Source organism: Strix uralensis, chromosome 32, assembly GCF_047716275.1.
Source record: "Strix uralensis isolate ZFMK-TIS-50842 chromosome 32, bStrUra1, whole genome shotgun sequence".
Lineage (NCBI taxonomy): Eukaryota > Metazoa > Chordata > Aves > Strigiformes > Strigidae > Strix > Strix uralensis.
This window is the reverse complement of record NC_134003.1, coordinates 2,163,718-2,181,701: the sequence shown is the minus strand read 5'-3', so window position 1 is coordinate 2,181,701 and position 17,984 is coordinate 2,163,718. Positions and strand designations below refer to the sequence as shown.

The 17,984-nt window shown below is 53.8% G+C and overlaps 1 protein-coding gene across 1 annotated transcript; it reads left to right on the top strand.

Moving 5' to 3' along the window:
* Positions 1-2,773: 2,773 nt before the first annotated feature.
* On the top strand, positions 2,774-4,660 carry LOC141936445 (protein MRP-126-like). The gene is made up of 3 exons (XM_074853394.1): positions 2,774-2,895; positions 3,513-3,671; positions 4,325-4,660. The coding sequence occupies exons 1-3, from the start codon at positions 2,887-2,889 to the stop codon at positions 4,511-4,513; spliced, it is 357 nt and encodes a 118-aa protein (XP_074709495.1). The 5' UTR covers positions 2,774-2,886; the 3' UTR covers positions 4,514-4,660.
* Positions 4,661-17,984: the final 13,324 nt, after the last annotated feature.

Sequence of the window (17,984 nt, the reverse complement as noted above, 5' to 3'; positions counted from 1 at the left end):
AAATGCATTAATATCCATGACAACAGCAGTTCCCAACAGAACACAGCCTTTACCACAAGAACAAGCCAGGGTGCTCTTAGGAAAAAAATATACACAGAAGTTACTATCTGTATATATAACTTCTAGTCCGTGGGAAATTCTGAGATTTAAAATTTTCTCCCTAAATCCCAATGAAATCTCAAGTTTCAGAGTTTTCCCACACAGACAAGTCACCCAGAGTGCTCCCTCCTAACCCTGCTGAATCACTTGTTACCCAGCCAAGATGGAACGCCCGGATGGTTTCCATCTCAGAGTTTTCCACCAGTAAAATATTCTCACCAAAACCCTGACAAGCTCCAGCAGGGCACAAGGATCTTGTACTTGACTGAGCCATCTGGGAGATGTCTTGCAGCACCAGCAAACATTTTCTGGGTACTAAATACACTGTAATCCAGCTCTTTCCTTCACTGAATGCTCAGGTACAACGACCACATGGGCCTGAGCAAGCATCTGCCCCAGCATAAGAAAGAGCAACACTTTGCACGTTGCAGCACAGGCAGGAAGGGCAAGTGCAATGGCCAGATCCAGCCCTGCAACCTGCCAGAGCTCCAGGAGGGCTTGGAGAGGGTCCAGCACCCTGCAGCAGTTATGCCGTGCCTGGCTCTTGGCACACTTTGGTCTGGACCAAGGCGGTGCCTGCTAAGCAGCTGAGTTTGTAGCTGTTTGATATGACTGAGAGACATGTGAATGTTTTTTGGCTCGAGCTAAAGGTCTGGGACATCCTTTCCCCTGCAGCTCTAGGGTGGGAAAACCTCCAGGCCGCCCCAGCTCTGGTGGTGGCTGCTCACGCCAGGTCACAGCTAGAGCATCGCTGGTCTGATAACGCCCAAGGGTGCTCAGAAGCCAGGGCTCAGAGTGCATCCCCTGGCTTCCCCAAGCTAAAACCACATCTAGCAACCACAACATATGTCCTATCCTGATCCTGGGCTAAAACCTGCTGTGAAACACAACAAACCACATAGTGACAAACCCTGCCATGCCCTCTTCCTGCATCAGCCAGCCCCTTGCCTGTAAATGTGGATTTTGAAAGAGTTTTGCAACCATTGTCAAGCATGGGGTGCTCTGCCAGGGCTCAGGTCCTCAGAGCACAACCAACCCCAGTCACCTTGAAGCAGATCTTCTGCTTGCCATGGCTACTGGGCTGCTTGCGAGCCACCTGTTTCCCGCTCCTTAGCCTCTGCATCTCCAGCAAGCAGATGTTGGCTCAACCCCGGTGGCCTTGGGACCAGGATTGCCGCTTGCTGCAGCCACTTTGGCATGGCTTACGGGCACGGCTGGACAGGGAGGGTCCCCCTGCAAGGACACCTGCAGAGCCAGGCAAAAAGTTGTGCTCGGACATGTTTTGGTGACCCTGAGCAATACCCAGGCTCCCTGGTCACCTTAGTGACTGCATTGGCATTAAAAAAACAGGTACCTGGGGTCTCATCCCTGCTGCCTGGTGGGCACATCTGAGGGTCTAGCCACCACCCCTCTTCAGAAACTGCTGGCCCACCCACACCCTGTAACCCATCCTTGCTCTTCCCCACCTCCAGGGTGATAAAATGACCAAAAGTATGGTTTCCTGAAATTGCTACAAAATTCTGCAACTGAGCGGATGGTCCCTGACACCCTGTTGTGTAACGCCCTGGCCCTTCTCCAGCTGTTTGGTGCATCAAAGCCCTCCTGTTGTGAAATGCAGAGCACCCCCCCAGTGAGGATCTGGGGTCCGGGTGGACTGGGGCCGCATCCCCCAGCAGTTCCCTGCATGGTGCTGCCCCGTGTCAGCTCATCTGGAGCTCCTGGAGCTCGCCCCGGGCCTGTCCATGGCCCCATTTTGGCCTCCACTTTGTGTCTGAGATTAGTATCATGTTCAGCAGGTTAAACAAACCCCAAAACGAGTCAGCTGAACCAGCAGACAGAGCGTTTTAATGAAGAAGCACTGGAAAATCTCGTTTTGCTCCTGGTCTTAGCTGCTCTGAGCCAAAGCGCCTGCGCTGGGTCTCTGCAACACTGAGAAGCAACAACACACAAAGTGAGGACACAGTCCTAAAGTAAAAATACACCTTTCAGCCACACCTGGTCTCCACAGCTCAGAGCATACCTTGGGTGGGGAGAAACCACCCTTGGCACAGGCTGCTGCTAACCTGAGGAGATGAAATGAAGTTCCTGGAGCCCCACCCCGTATTATTTGTCTTTCATAAAGAGCTGTTTGCTGCAGGCAGGGGATGGTCCCCCAGTGCTGGGGCACTGCCCTCAGCACCAGCTCCATCCCTGTCCCCATGTCACATGGACAACCCTGGCCATGCTGTCCCATGACATCCCAGGGACAGTGGGATGCTTTTGGGTGCACAGGACCACGTGGTGCTTGTATGCGCCAGGTCTGCAGGGATGGGGATGCTGCGGGGCCAAGCAGTGGTGGCTCATTGGAGAAGAGCAGGCATGATGATGTGTGTCTCGTTTGCCTCATGGCATGGAAAGACACCCCTGTGGAGGAGAGTAAACCAGGTGGAATTGAAGAAGTCACAGGGAATGGACTTCTGTTGGGAGATGATGGAGAATTGCAGCCCCAATAGCCAGGTGGAGGGGATAAAGGGGACCCAGCTGCGGGGACATGGCCATGCCCTGGCCACCTCCCTGCCAGAGTACATGACACTGACCTTGCGGGAAAAGCCACAGAGACCCCTTTTAAGGAACTACCCCAGAGCCTTAAGCAATGCACAAGTATGTCATGAAGATGGACTGGAATTGGATGAAACAGAGACATTTCACAACCGGTGGAGTGGCACAGGCGGATGGCCAGGCTATAAGAGGTGCCGTGCTCAGGACCAGCCCCACTCCAGCCTGAGGGGATCTCGCTACTTTGTCAAGATGAGCAAGGCAAGTCTGATGATGACATGGGCATTTAAGGTCTCCGTGCTCTTTTCCAGGTGTCGGTTGGGCCATCAGAGGTACAAGGACCCTTGGGGAGCCTCTCCTTGCCGTGTGAGCTGCCATCAGATGTTGGCAGAGGATAATTATCTCCATTCAGGCTCATCCGAGCACAAACCACAAGGCGAGATGTCTCCTCCTGGAAGAGGTTCCCCACAGCACAGGCTGACCACTGAAGGGGGTCCTGGACATCAGATCTCACACCCTGTATCTCTACAGAGGTTTTTGCAGTGTCAGCTATTTTGGAGCCTCGCTCCAACAGCACCTGACTTACAGAAGGCACATGGAGGGGGGAAATCAGCTCAGCTATTATCTGTAGTTGTACATCCCAGAGCAGAAGCAGACAAAGGCTGCAACCCCCTTTGGTCTCCTTTGGCTTGCAGAAGAGAAAACTCAAAACTAACAGCTCAAATTTATCCCCCCAAAAAGAATGACTGAACAAAAAACCAGGCTGCATCCTCATCTGGTGTGAAGCAGGTGGCTGTACCGGAGCCTCTCTGGTTTACATCAGACTTCCCATCTCTTGTGGCTTCTGACATTATTCAGTGTAATTGTTTCTCTTCCAGACCTCCCAGACCCAGGAACCGCTCTCCGAGCTGGAGAAGGCCATGGATGTCATCATTGATGTCTTCCACCAGTACTCGAGACAGGAGGGGGACAAAGACACCCTGACCAGGAAGGAGCTGAAGCTCCTGATTGAGAAGCAGCTTGCAAACTACCTGAAGGTGAGTGGAGTCAACACAGGGTTTCTCATGGCCTACATGGGGAGGGAGTGGGGTGGGACCCCATTGCCTGAATTTCTCCAGCATCTGAATTCACCCCCTTCCCACTCTGCTCTCCTGCCCCAACACTGTCCTATTGCCACTTTCCAAACATGCTCCATATAGACAGCTGAAGGAAACCCACACAGGTCTGGGTGAACCCACAGCCAGGTATTTACCCTCATCGCCTTATCTGCAAAAATCAGTATCGCATTGCCCAAGAGTTCCTTTGCCATCTAGGAGCTATGAAGTCAGAAATATCAGCCAAAAAAACAATTTTTTTTGTAATTCACTTTGCTAAAGCGGAAGGTGAAGTGTTTTTAATCCAACATGCTAAGGGAGAAGTTTGTGGCTGACGTAACGCTGCTGCCTGCATCGGTCTCCGCACCGCGTGGTGTCCCTGCAGTGATGCTGGCCTGTTGCTCTCCGATTGCTTTATTGCCACGGGTGAATCATTGTTGTACCCAAAGCAATGGGTGACAACAACACAGGGATGGAACCACTCATAGCACCCAGCTACTGGGGACCTGGCATCTGTGAGGGTCCCAGCGAGGCCGGGGAAAGGTTCAAGCTGTGATGGACAGGACTTTGCCCTCACCCTGTCCCTTCCTTTGCAGCACGTGAAGAACAAGGCCACCATCGATGAAATCATGAAGGACCTTGATATCAACAAGGACGCGCAGATCAGCTTCTGCGAGGCGATGTTGCTGATCATCCGTGTGACCATCGCCACCCACGAACACCTCCACGAAGTTGAGGACCAGCAGCAACACCAGCACAAACACCAGCACCAACACCACCACTGAGGCGGGCTGTGGTCCCCAGCCGAAGGCAGCGCTGCAGCCCCTGTTTTTCTCCCCTCCATCCCTCTCCACCCACCTCCCTCCTTTCCTTCCTTCAAGTTTGATGGTTTTGCTGCCAAATAAAGATTTGCCCTGAGGCTGTCAAAGCTCTTCTGTGTGTCCGCGTGGGTTTTCCTCGAGGCAAGTCCTGCACCTTGCTCTCTCCCAGCGTGGCTTTAAACTAGGCAGATCCACCTTGGAGACAGGCTACAGGTTCTCAGAGGTGAGGTGGATGCCTGGGGAGAGCAGGGTTCAATTGCAGCGGGTGCTCACAATACTCCTTATATTATAATGTGCTCCACAGGTCAGGGAAGGTGGTATAATTTGACAGGTCTTTGCATTTTCAACTAGAAAAAAAAGCCTGTTTTGGCCTGAAAACACTCTACATGTCTCCTAGGACTGAGCTGTGGTGGTAGGCGAGAGCTGGAAGGAAGAATGGGGGTGAATGAGAACTCTTTTCTGGAGCAGCACCTTTTTTAGGGCACTTTTGCTCTGCAGAGCCCCGGCATGGGACTGGAAGTGTTTAGTTTTAGTGTTACAGCCCGCAACAAGGTCCAGCCACTGGGTTTTGTGTGGATGAGAATCGAGAACCCAAACCTCTCACTCAGAGCATCCTGAGTTTGCCCTGAGGTGTCCGTTATTAATAGCTGCTTTCCAGAGTGGGTGGCTGGAAACGCCTCTGATGCTGCTGAGCAGTGCATGCCCAGAGCCTGGCTACTGATTTGCAAATGTCTTTTAGAGGGGGAGAAAAAGGAACAGTTGTGATTTCCTAAGGGTGAGTCAAAGCCCTGAAATCACCCTGTTCTGTGAAGGAACCTGCCACAAACTTCCCCAAACTGGCAGCACTGAAGCAAGCCCCTGGTTAACACAAGAGTGCCACAAGTTTGCTTCACCGCCGCTGGCCAGGTTGCTTCAGCTTCCTTTGGAGTCAGTTTTGACATCTGAAGCATCAATCACCTTCTCACAGGACAAAATCTGCTGCAGGGACCAGAGTCCGCTCAGCTCTGCCTGAGCCTGCACAGGGTGGCAGGTCCCCTTTGAAGCCAAATCCTGCACCCAACACTCAATCCCACACCCCAAAACGGATCATGCACCCCATCCTACAGCACTTTAGGGTTTCTGGAGCAGGTAAGAGCCCCACACCCAAGGGAGAGTGTGGAGCTGGTTCATTGCCACCACCCTGCCTGGGCAGAAGAACCGAGCTGTCCCCAGGGCTGGCCCATAGGGACACACCCAGCTTTCAGGACAACAGTTGCTCAGGTCCCATTTGCAGCAGATCAGCTTTTCAGGAGCTCAGCACCTGCTGAGGGTGGTCAGCCCTTCTGTTCTCTGCAGCAGAGGAGCCTCGCACACAAATCTGGGTGCTGGGAGCACCCACAAACCACCCTGGGACCTTCCCCCAGCATCCAGGCAGGAACCAGCCTCGAAGCTCCTGGTGCTGATGCAACAGGATATTTGCCAACACCGCGGGACTTCACAGTCCCCTGAAACCCGGGGTGCGGGACTCCTGTTGTGTCACCCACTGGGGCTGTTGGACCATCGCACCGGAGGTGGCAAAGAACAAGCCACCACACACCCTGAGCACAACAGCACCAGGACGCGGCTGTGACCAAGCAGAGGTGATCACTGGGGCCTCCTGTAATCGCAGAGGGGTCCCCAGATCCGTATGCATCCTTTCACCCCAACAGAGCTCACAGCTCCTGAACAGAGACCCCAAAACAACGTAAGCAAGAAGGTGTTGGCTGCACCCCACCTGCGCTGTGCCCACAGCTGTGCTGCCCATTCGGGGATGAGGATGGCAACTGGGTTTCTCCAGCTTTGCTGTTCCAGCACCACGGAACAGGAGGGGGGCAGCCCCCAGCCCCACCTGACTTCACCCCCAGATTATAAGGCAGGATTCAGCCTCTGTAAGCTGAGGGCCAGGCTCCTGCTGCCACCTCGTGGCATGTTCCACAAAGGCTGCTGGGGCGGTCACTGGCCCCAGGGCAACTTGGGGAACCCGTGGGCCTGGCCAGTTCCCCAGGATTGCACCCCAGGGACACAGTGGCCGAGCCCATCGATCGCAGGCAGAGCCCCATCCTATGACCCCCTACTCACCACATCTCCTATTCCTACACCACCAGCACTGCCTGCAATAAGCAGGAATATTCTGATTTATGTGTCATAAAAAAAGCAGAATTTTTGGGCTAAGCTGGCACCGTGAGGACATGCACCAATTTGCAAACACCCAAAACTCCTCTCTCACACCCTTCTTGCTCAAGCCATCACATCGTTTTGCTGGTAAAGGCTCCCTTCTTTCTCAACACTACCACATCAGTTCTCCTTACCCGTGTCTTACGGGGAGCAGGAGAAGGGAGAAGCATGGTGGTTCCTCCAGGGTACAGCTCAAAGCAGCAAGTAAATGCTGGGTACAGATAAATGCTAAATCCTCCTCCTTTCCCTGTCTGGGGGGGTTATACCCCACATCCCTCTCCCTGAGCTTTACCCAGGTGAGGTGCAATGTCATCAGCTTGCACTTGTACCCTGCCAGGGATCCCAGCCTAGGCCCTGCCTAAGGACTATGTCACCCTGTTCTATCCCATCAAAATGGCCTTGGGGTGGTCCCACCAGCTCCTCACACTGCTGACCCCCTTCCAGGGCTCCCAAGCTGGATAAAAGGGGCTGAAACCTCCAAGGCTGGGTTTTATGAACGACTCTGCAACAAGGGGATGTGATCCAGCTGTGGCTGAGCTGTGCCTCCCAGCTGGGACCCAGCCCAGCCCCAGCATACCCATCCTGCTCAGTCCCCCTGCCCACCATGGACCCCCTCTGCACACTCTTGACCTCCTCCACTTGCTGCAGACCCCCTTCACCCCCCCAGACCCTTCCGCTTGGGGTCAGCAGGCCTGTGGCTGACACAGGAAGGGTTGGGCAATGCCCAGCGCTGTGGCAATTGGGGACTTCGATGCACCACGCGCGTCGCATTCGTTATCAGTCTAGACACGCTGATAGGAATGAGCCACAGTGGGGTGAAACTGGTCGGTCCTGGAGTGCCGGTGAGGCCTGTGGCCAGGAGCCGACCTGCCGTCATGGGCAAAGCCAGGCCCAGAGCTCAGCAAAGCCAGTCTGACGCTGCTGTGGATGGCGACGTGCTGCCGCGGGATGGCACCGTGGTGGCAGCAGGCTCAGAGGGAGTAGCCAGCGGAAGGAACTGGCTCAGAGTGATTCAGAGCAATTTTCCTCCTAATTCCCCTCATTCCCCGGGCGGACATGTGCTAATCGGGGCGGCAGTGGTGGAGGGAGGAGTACAGTGGTTGTAGGTGCCATTGCCATGTGTTGCCCTCCCATCCTTCTCCGCAAGTGCTTCCTGCCTGGTGCAGTGGCTTCTACACCGCTGTGCCTGGCCACCCCCCACATCCCCGGTCCTGGGGTCCTTCCCACACCTGGGCATGTGCCGTCCCCGTGGCAGAGAGATGTTATTCTAAGAGTGTTTGTACAGAGATAGGGACCTGCCAACATAAAGCCCTAAACCCTGAGCACTTGGCCATTGACATGACTCCAGCCCATGAGAAAACACTCCTTTGCCTGCATCTCCATCAAGGGCATGGCCAGGAGCAGCGGGTGCCCTGATTCATGGGAGAGACATCGTGGGGATGTCAGTCTTCCTGTGGGGTTTGTGCTAAGCAAGATGGCAAAGCTGTACCCCAAAAGGTTGCAGAATAAATTGTGCTGCTGTCTGTGCCCAGCTGCTTGGCCACCCCAAATAAACCCCTGAAGTGTGTCCCTCAGGGCTGGGGCTCTCCCAAAAGCTCCAGCTCCAGGGGATAATAAGCTGCGAGAGCAGCCCCTGGGCTGACCTGGCTTCCACTGAAAGCATCTGTGTGCCAGGCAGCCCTTGCTGCAGAGGACCTGCAGTGACTTGCTGCCTCTTGCCTCACTGTGCCAGGGTAAAATTTAGCTCTAGACCATGGTCTGCATCTCATTTACAACCCACTTAATTGCAGAGATGTCTTGTGCCGCGCTGGCGGTGTCAGCAGTGGTACGTGGGAGGCACAGGTTGGCTCCAGCAACCCCTCCTCTCCCAAACACGCTGCTGGGAACCCGGCCCTGCAAACGCTGCCTGGGAAGGCTGATGCAGAGCATGATCTCATCTGGCTTCGTACCGTATCTGGCAATCTTGGGACGGTGCCTGAGCCCTTAATGATAGCTGGCACACCCTTCATAGCAGGGAGGGCTTGTTACACCCCCTTTCCAGATGAGCAAACCTGGGGTCATTGACTTCTCTGAGACCACACAGAGAATCGGCCAAGAGCCAGGCGTCCTGCCTTGGCTGCCTCGCTGCGGCAGCCCCACAGCCCCTGTCCTGGTTCTTCTGCCAGGAGCCCTGGGGCAGCCTGGCCCCATGGAGGGCTTGACGTGCTCCATTGGGGCTGAAATGCAGCCCGGCCCTGTGCACAGCTTCGTTTGCTCCATCGGCATCAAAATGCAGCCTGGCCCCGTGCGCAGCTTCGTTTGCTCCATCGCAGTTGAAATACAGCCTGGCACCAAGGCCACGCTGCTGGGCCGGGCGGTGGCTGTCCCTGTCCCACCGAGATGTGTAGTAAGTGACTCTCCCACATGAGGGAGCTCATAACCCTGTTGGCCACGGCCACCCGGGGCTGGTGTCACCAGGCATCCCCACGCTGTCACTCCTGGGAGCAGGCTGCCCTGTTTGAAAAGCAGCTCAGTGCTCTTTCCCCTTTCTTACAGAAGAAACCACAGCTCTGCTGCCGTGGTCCGAGCTGGGCAAATGTGAACGCAGTCTGTGCCCAGTGACAGCCCACACGAGACATGTGGGACAGCCTCAAAAATTAAAGTCACCTTTTCTGCAGGAAGTTTTTTTGTCTATGACATTTTCTAAGCTTCAACATTGCAAAGCCCCACGAACTCACAAATCACCTTGGCTGTAAAGGGAAAAAAAACCCTTTTGGAGGAAGCTAAATGCAAACCTTTATATCTGAAGAGACCCTCTGGTTATATATATATATTTTTTTTTAATCCGAGGAGATGTCTCCTGTACAAAGCCCTGTGCAAAACTCTGTGCTCCTCGCTCGAGTCCCTGAGCACCGCCTGCGGAGAGCAGAGCTGCACGCTGACCTACATACACCTTTCCCAGGTGTGCTGGTAAACATCCTCCCAAGGGAAGGATAATGAGGGAGGCTCCCTGGGAAGTGCAGCAACGCGGAGAGGCAGCCAGAGAACAGGACTGACCGGAAGAAATCCTCACCCTCCACCCACTCCTCAGCAGCCTGCAAGGAGCTTGCACAGAGCTGCTCCCACCAGTCCGATCTGCGCCCGTCGGCTGGTTGATGCAGGTGAGCAGGGTGAGTCTCCGCCGTTTCTTTTTGTACTTGAAATGAGCTTTTATGTTCTCAGGGTCATTTTGCAACCAGTCCTTCCCAGCAGGGCTCAGGGCAGCAGGGACTAAAGACACAAGCACAGGATTAGCTGCCCGGACTCCCTCTACCCAGCCCCGAGCGCGGCGGGTGTGTAGACACGGCACCTTCCTCAGCTGCAAGAGCTGATTCATTCAACCCGACAAGTGTCTGAGATTGCTACAGGGAGCTTCGTCCTTTTAATTTAAGCAGGGAGTGGGAAAGTGGAGAAATGAAGTGAATTAAGGTGAAAGTAGTCAGGGTGGTGAGCAGTCCAGCTCTCAGCATCCAGCAAAGGGAGGTTTCTTTTTACCTCTGGCAAAGAAATTTAGAAAGGCTGAAACTGAACTGAATATGTTTTGAGGTACTGGAAGGGAACGTGGGGGTTTTCCTGAGGGCAGAGCTGCCCCTGCCACCTTGCTGTGTTTTGCTCCTCTCCAGGACTGGAGACATGTCTAAGCTCATTAAAGCCATCACTGACATGATGGAGAGTTACCAGGGCAATGCCAGGAAGGGGAAGAAATCTGAGTCGTTCAGCAGAAGTGAGTTCAAGAAGCTGATCCAGCAGGAGTTTGCTCCTGTCAAGGTAACTGTATGGACTCGAGGGTGCGAAGATGGATGGGAAAGGTGCTGGGCTGATATTTAGGGGTGGTCAGGGGTGATGAAGGGTCTTGCAACACTCACCCCACATCCAGGGTTGGAACTGGATCTCTCTGATCTTTGATATTCCTGGGGTTGAGCATCGTGGGCTATTTCCTTGGGTTTGTATTGCAAGGCAGCAAAGGTCCTGTGCACCCCTCCCGTCCCACTGTCCCCATTTTCCTGCAGGGAAGGGGAGGTTGAGGGTGACGAAAGGGTCCTTGATGCCACTGTGCCTCCATTTCCTCCCTGGTCAAATCCAAGTGTGATACCACACTATGAAACCTTAGCATTGGACCCTGTGCAGCCTCCACTGCCTGCTGGGACTATCCTTTGTGTTGCATTGTCCTTATAATAAGGGGGCCCAGCCCTCACTTCACCACCTTGCCCCTTTGGGAAGGTCTGATGGGCTCCTGTCCTCCCAGAGGTCGTCCACCAGCAAGTACAGATACATCACCAGCCTGCCGGATTCGGACACCGAGCCCATGAACAAGAAGGAGAGGGGCTCTGCCAAACCCTGTGTGTACTGAAGGGTGGCTGCCGCTGGTCCTGGGGCACAGAGACGAGGAGGTAAGGGATAGCTCAGGGAGTGCAGCAAGCAGGTGAACCTCCCGGGCAGCATTTGCATTGCCTTGTTAGGCAGGGACAGATCCTTCCTTGGGACTGGTGTCACCCCAACGTGGTGCATGGCTCCCCAGGTCTGCCTGATAAACCCTTGCGGTTGTCCCAGCAAGCCCAATCTATCGGGGAGGATGGGATGGAGCCAGAAGCTGAGCTCCAGCTCCACGGGGACTCAGAGAGTATTTAATCAGCTCTAATAACTCCAATAAAATTGCACAAGATTATCGGGCACAAGCTTAGTGCAAAGCAGAAATATTGCAGGGTGGGTGGTGGAGAAACGGGGGCTGGCGGGGAGGGATGCCAGCCTCAGCAGGGCTTTGGGGTGGTCGTGGGTGAACTCCCCCATGGGTTTTCTTCCCTTTCCTGTAGGATCCCTGAATTGCCCCATGGGCGAAGGACAGAGGCACCAGCAACGTGTGGGCACAGTATGATCACCTTTCGGGCTCTCTCTGTTCCTCCGGTGCAGGCAACATTTGTCCTCGCACCCGTGGCAGGGGAGATGTGAAGACCGTGCCCTGCTCCATGTATTACCTCCATGAGGCAAAAATAACCCTGGGTCTCTTGTTTTGTCCCGATGCTCCACGGGTGTCTCTTTGGGGTGCTTTGCAAATGCATCTTTGAAGGCTGGAGAAGGGGGTGGTGGGTGGGGGCAGGTTTGCTGTTTTCTTCTCATAAACACAATGGCAGAGCAACGGCTGACATATCACCCCCTTCCTCCATGAGCTCCTTTTGCTTGTAATGGGTAGAAAGTGAAAAATCACCAGTCAATAGGACTGAAATGAACCGTGCAATTAGTTGACTCAGGCTGTAGAGCAATAATGAATAGAGTGGCAATTCTTCAGGGAAAATTAAAGGTCTGTGGTTGGGAGTTAATCTCCAGCTCATTTGAAGTCAACAGCGAAATTCCCATGGGTTTTGGGGGGGGGGCGGCAAAAATGCACCAGCACTGACGAGGATGTTTCAGTCTAATAAACGCAGCTGGGGCAGCATGCTGGGTTTCTTTTCCATTAAAAAAAGGGAAGCCCAGCCCTCATTTTTTTATTTTATGGAAAGCTTTTACCTATGTCTTTGCGTAATCAACCTGCACAGAGCTGTGCAAAGAAATACTACCAACAATGTAGAAGGCCAGAGGATGAGGAAACAGGACTGCTTTCCTTGGCCATGCTCAGTTCAATCATTGCTCCTGGTATATAACCCAATAAAACAAGGCTGTTTTAATAGCAAGGAGGGGATGGTAGAAACCCTGAGTTTCACTGGAAAAAATTATTGCAGATAGTTATCAGGTCTGTAATATTTATATCCCCATTTGCAGGTTTTAGGCAAGTCAGGGAAGATATGTAGCTTCTGACAAGGTTTCACTTTACGACCACTTTACTACACGTAGTATACTGTAGTTTATTCCTCTCAAGCTAATGAGTGCAGGATCCAGTCTTTCAGCTGGTGCCTGTCTGAAGGGGTTCATACATCAGCCGTCTTAACTGTGATGTTTCTGCACTGTAAATATCCAAACAGAATTTTGGGGGGGGGGGCTTATTTTTCTCCTTCTTACATAAATGGTTATAAGACCATAAAAAAGCAATAAAAACTGTACAACATGATGCCTGCTTGATTTTTGTGAACCACCCGGTGATCACCAGCAATCTCCCCGCGTAGGAGGTTGCTCAAAGCTGTGTAAAAAAGTTGTTGTGGTGTGGAAGCCCCAAGGGGATGGGGCAGGAATGCAAAGTTTTGGGGGTCTGAGGGCACCAGGGATACCCACAACCAGCAGCACACCTGGGTGTAGGGCCCAGAGAGGCCACGCTGTGGGATGGGGAGATGTTTTTGGGTTTTCCCCATCACCTGGGACCTGTCGGTCCTGGCTGACAGAGGAGACTGGAGCTGGTGGGCACCCAGGAATGATCCACACTGACTGTGGCCAGTGACTGGAGCATCATGAGGGTTCAGAAACCCAGCTGCGTCCCTATAGCACAAATGGAAAATAAGGATTAGGAGTTTAAGGAAGCGTCAACACAAGAGAGGTCTCAGGAATGTAATGCTTTATTGTCTTATGGGCACCTCATGGGGCCAAAGCACAGCCTGGTGCGTCAGGAGGAGGCAGCAGGGAACCCCAAGTGATGCCCCTTCCCCAGGGAGCGATGGTCCCAGAGGGCAGAGGAGAGGGTGTGCAGCCGGGCAGCCCCGGGGCTTGCAAAGCTTTGGGGAGGCAGGATGGAGCTGGTCCATGCGTGGCCTTTGCTGCTGGAGCCGGGCATGTGGGACACCCCATCACTTCAGCTTCTGCGAGGGCAGCTGGTGGACCTGCTGCTGCTGCTGCTGCTGCTGCGGCTGCTGGCACTGGACCTGTGGCTTCCCGTGGCATCCACCACCGCCGGAGCTGTGGCAGCCACCACCGCTGCCACCGGAGCTGTGACAGCCGCCACCGCCACCACCGGAGCTGTGACAGCCGCCACCGCCACCACCGGAGCTGTGACAGCCGCCACCACCACCGGAGCTGTGACAGCCACCACCACCACCGGAGCTGTGACAGCCAGTATGGCGGGTGTAGCGCTCCTGGCTGTGACACTGGTCCCTGTCCTGGCGGGAGCACATCGTCGTGTTTTTGGGGTGACCTGTGGGGAGAGAGGAGCTGTCAGGGGGTGCAGCATGTCCCACCGCCCCAATTGCCCCAGTGCCCTGATCTTGGGGTCCCTGTGCCTGCTCCATTTGCAATCCCATCCCCAGAACTGCTGTGCAGGATCCAGGGAGAACCCCCAGGTCTGGAGCAGTGCCCTGCGTCCACCGATGGAGGATTTCATTGGCTAGCAGTAGCAGAGCAGCGTGGCCTAGTCACAAGACAGGTCCTCTTGTCCCTCCATGCATCCCCCCACCCTGTGAGCATCCCCCCACGCTGCGAGCATCCCCCCACCCCAGCACCAGGGTTTGCGTTAAACCCGTGCTCTGCATCCCTTGCTGGAAAACAAGTCCCCAGAGAAGGAATATCCATCCATGCTGCCGGACTTACCTGAGCTTGAGAGGAAAGCAAGAGGAGGGAATGAAGATCTCCAGGACAGGAGCAGTTTTATAGAGATCTCGGATCCCTTTCCCGGAAATGAGACAGCTCCCTGTCATAGTGATCTATTAATTTAATACCCAATCCCCATCAAACCGCCCTCTGTTTACATCTCTTGCCTGACTCATCCATGATGGATATCATTCCTTTTTATCGGTTTCCTGTGCCACATCTAATTGCCAGCCTCACCTGCCCTTAATAGGGAAACCCGTGGTGCCTGGGTTTCCAAAGGCTCATCTGTTTGGGGTTTGGTTTGTTAAATTAAGTCCAGGCATAATTATAACCCCATCCCATGAGGCTCTGCTCTCAGACTCTAATCCCTGCTATTGAGCCGGCACCAGATAAAGTCAGAAATAATCCAGGTAAAAAGGAGTGGAAAATTGTTCTCTCTTCTCCCTTAGATGCCTCATTCAAAAGAGCTGCCACGGCCATGGGGACAGTCAGCAGAACAAGGACAAATTCCTCCTGGGCTTCCTCTAGAGAAGGGTCCCAGGTCTTCGGCAGGGTTGTCATAGCTTCTCTCCTTGACCTAAAGGGTGTGAGTTTCCCCCAAAAGGCACCTGAGCAGCCAGGAGAGAGTCTTGGGGACCACCGAAATCTTTGAAGGTCCTGCTATGTTCACATATATCTGAGCAAGGTCCCTGACTGCTTCGTTGACAAAGAGTAACTATTTCCATCATCTTAATGACAAAGATCAAGAAATGAAGACTGAGGAGTTAAAAGACACATCTGGTGCTGCCGGCTTCATTGGTCTGTCTTCTGAAGCAAAGCCAGAGCTTCAGAGATGGTCCTTCTGCACAGCCCTGTGCTGCCCAGCACTTCATCACACCACAGAGTACATTGACCTCTAGAGACCACAGCTCCTTATTTATGGGATAAAGGCAAGAAAAAGTCTGAGACATCGAAGATAATGTTGGGAGCCACACAGACATGAAGATCCACCTTGTTGCCAAAGATAAATGCTCTGGCAGCTCTCTGAGAGAGGAGGGGATAGCACCGGGGCTTGGACTGAGCTGAAAAACAATGTCTTTCCCAAGACACATGTCAATTAGTGCTATTTCGTTAGGGTCGGCACCACTGGTGACACTGAAAATTAGCTCCTTCCTGCTTCTCCTGGAAGCTGTTGGGTAGCTCGTCTGCCTTCAGACAAAGTCCTGCTGGCAAGGGGTTGAGCTGGCCCTGGGTTCCCTGTGTCCTGCACGTGGCCCAGCTTGAGCAGAGGGGGATGTGACAATGGGATAAAACCTCCCCCCGGGGTTCAGGTGTCCCCAGGGCACGAGTGGCTCACGCTGCTCACATCTGACATTTTGGCTACTGGAACTGCCCATTACAAGCCTCCCAGCTGGTGGCAGTGGCCGTCTGTCTTATCCAAGGGGTCAGTGGTGGGGAGGATTGCAAAGCTCTCCTCTGGCCTTGCAGACCCGTGGCTCACCCAGCACGCAATGCGGCTGGCATTTACTGTGCTGACTGCCACTGATGTCATAAAACTTCATATAGAAACTGGTGGCTGCACTTGTAATTAGCAGAGGAACTGGGTAGACACCCACTCAGAGCTGTGTGTGCTGCAGGCAAAATCCACGTGGCTGTTGGAGCAAGTGTGTGCATGCACAGAAGGGACCGATTCCTGCGCAGGCTGAGCACAACGTCCACAGGGCTTCTTGCTATTGCCATGTGCACCCCTCCTACCACCCAAAATAATAACCAGTGACTAAAGTTTCGAGGACAAATGCATTTCTGTGCATGAGTCTTGTGCAATCTGGTTTTGCCTTTTCTGGAGGATATTAGTAGCAGTTGTGTCTTGCCCAGGTCAGAGGTGATGTTCTGCACAGGAGAGTTTAATGCTGATTTGCTTTTCAGGTGATGATCTCATTCATTCAATGAGAAAGGACATACGAGTATTTTCAGTGTAACCAACTCTGTCCCAAGTTTCGTAAGGGCTGGTGTTTTTCCTGCAGTCCCCGGCCTCTCAGATGTTATTAGTTCAGCTTTCAGTTAAAAGCAGAGACCACATCAAAATGGAAGCAGAGATGCCTCTGTCCTTTTTTATTGTGGTTGCAGGAAAAAAAAAATCTTTAAACAGTCAAAAACCTAAGAGGCAAAGGAAATGAACCTCAACACATATGACTAGTAATCACTTCTAGGGTTTTCTTGGGATGCGTGGGGTTGGCAGCAGGACGTGGTTGCACCACCCAGCTCCCCTCCCTCAGCCTTTGCACAGGGTTGTAACACTCCGGGCCAGGCTGCTCCCAGCTGCAAAACCCCATCCCTGGTCTCCTCCCTGCCTTTCCAGCAGCACCTCTGCCAGGTCCTGCCTGTGCAGGGAGATGGATTTGGCTTCTCTCTGTGCCAGCTCTTCCCTTGACTCTTTGCATCCCTTAGTCCGGCTCGGGGAGGCAGATATCTGCTGAGTTCATCTGCTGTTGGCTCGTGCACGACAAGCTTCAGAAAAGACAGGAATTAAAGACTTCACTGCATTCAATTGCACTGTTTTACACTGCAATATTCTCCCTTAAATACAACACTAAATGGTCCCCCGGTGCACATGTGTTGAAGGGCTGGGCGCTTTCTCGAGGTAACTTCCCCTGGTTAAGATATATGACCTGCTAGTAACTGTATAGACTCTATATTCCTCTCCACCCATCTGTGTCCCTACAGCGTGCATATAGAACAAGGATGAGATGTTTAAGGAAACACCAACACAAGAGAGGTCTCAGGAACGTAATGCTTTATTATCTAATGAGCACCGCATGGGGCCAAAGCACAGCCTGGTGTGTCAGGAGGAGGCAGCAGGGAACCCCAAGTGATGCCCCTTCCCCAGGGAGCGATGGTCCCAGAGGGCAGAGGAGAGGGTGTGCAGCCGGGCAGCCCCGGGGCTTGCAAAGCTTTGGGGAGGCAGGATGGAGCTGGTCCATGCGTGGCCTTTGCTGCTGGAGCCGGGCATGTGGGACACCCCATCACTTCAGCTTCTGCGAGGGCAGCTGGTGGACCTGCTGCTGCTGCTGCTGCTGCTGCGGCTGCTGGCACTGGACCTGTGGCTTCCCGTGGCATCCACCACCGCCGGAGCTGTGGCAGCCACCACCGCTGCCACCGGAGCTGTGACAGCCGCCACCGCCACCACCGGAGCTGTGACAGCCGCCACCACCGGAGCTGTGACAGCCGCCACCACCACCACCGGAGCTGTGACAGCCGCCACCACCACCGGAGCTGTGACAGCCAGTATGGCGGGTGTAGCGCTCCTGGCTGTGACACTGGTCCCTGTCCTGGCGGGAGCACATCGTCGTGTTTTTGGGGTGACCTGTGGGGAGAGAGGAACTGTCAGGAGCTTCCCCTTCTTGCTTCTGCTCTCCCAGGGAAGAGAAATCTGAATTTATCCAGTCTTAGCCGGATCCTATGATCATCTTTAAACCTTGCACCAGCTTTTGATACAACCCATGAGATTGTCCCACCAAAGCCATAACCAGAGGTGCTGGGAGCATCCAGAGCAGCTGGGCAGGTTGACCATGGCTGGCTTTCCAAAGCAGAGCCATCTTGCTCCCAGAGGGAGAAGAGCAACACCCCAGAGCCTCCCTTCAAGTCCAAATCTCTGCTCTTTCAGCATCCGCTGTGCTACCTCCTCACCCCACTTCCCTGCTCACAAGCATCCGCAGAGCAAACCCCAGCCCAGTACAAGGTGTGGGGCTCAGTCCTCTCCAAACCCATCCACCTCCCAGAGAGTTTTGAATGCTGTGCTGAG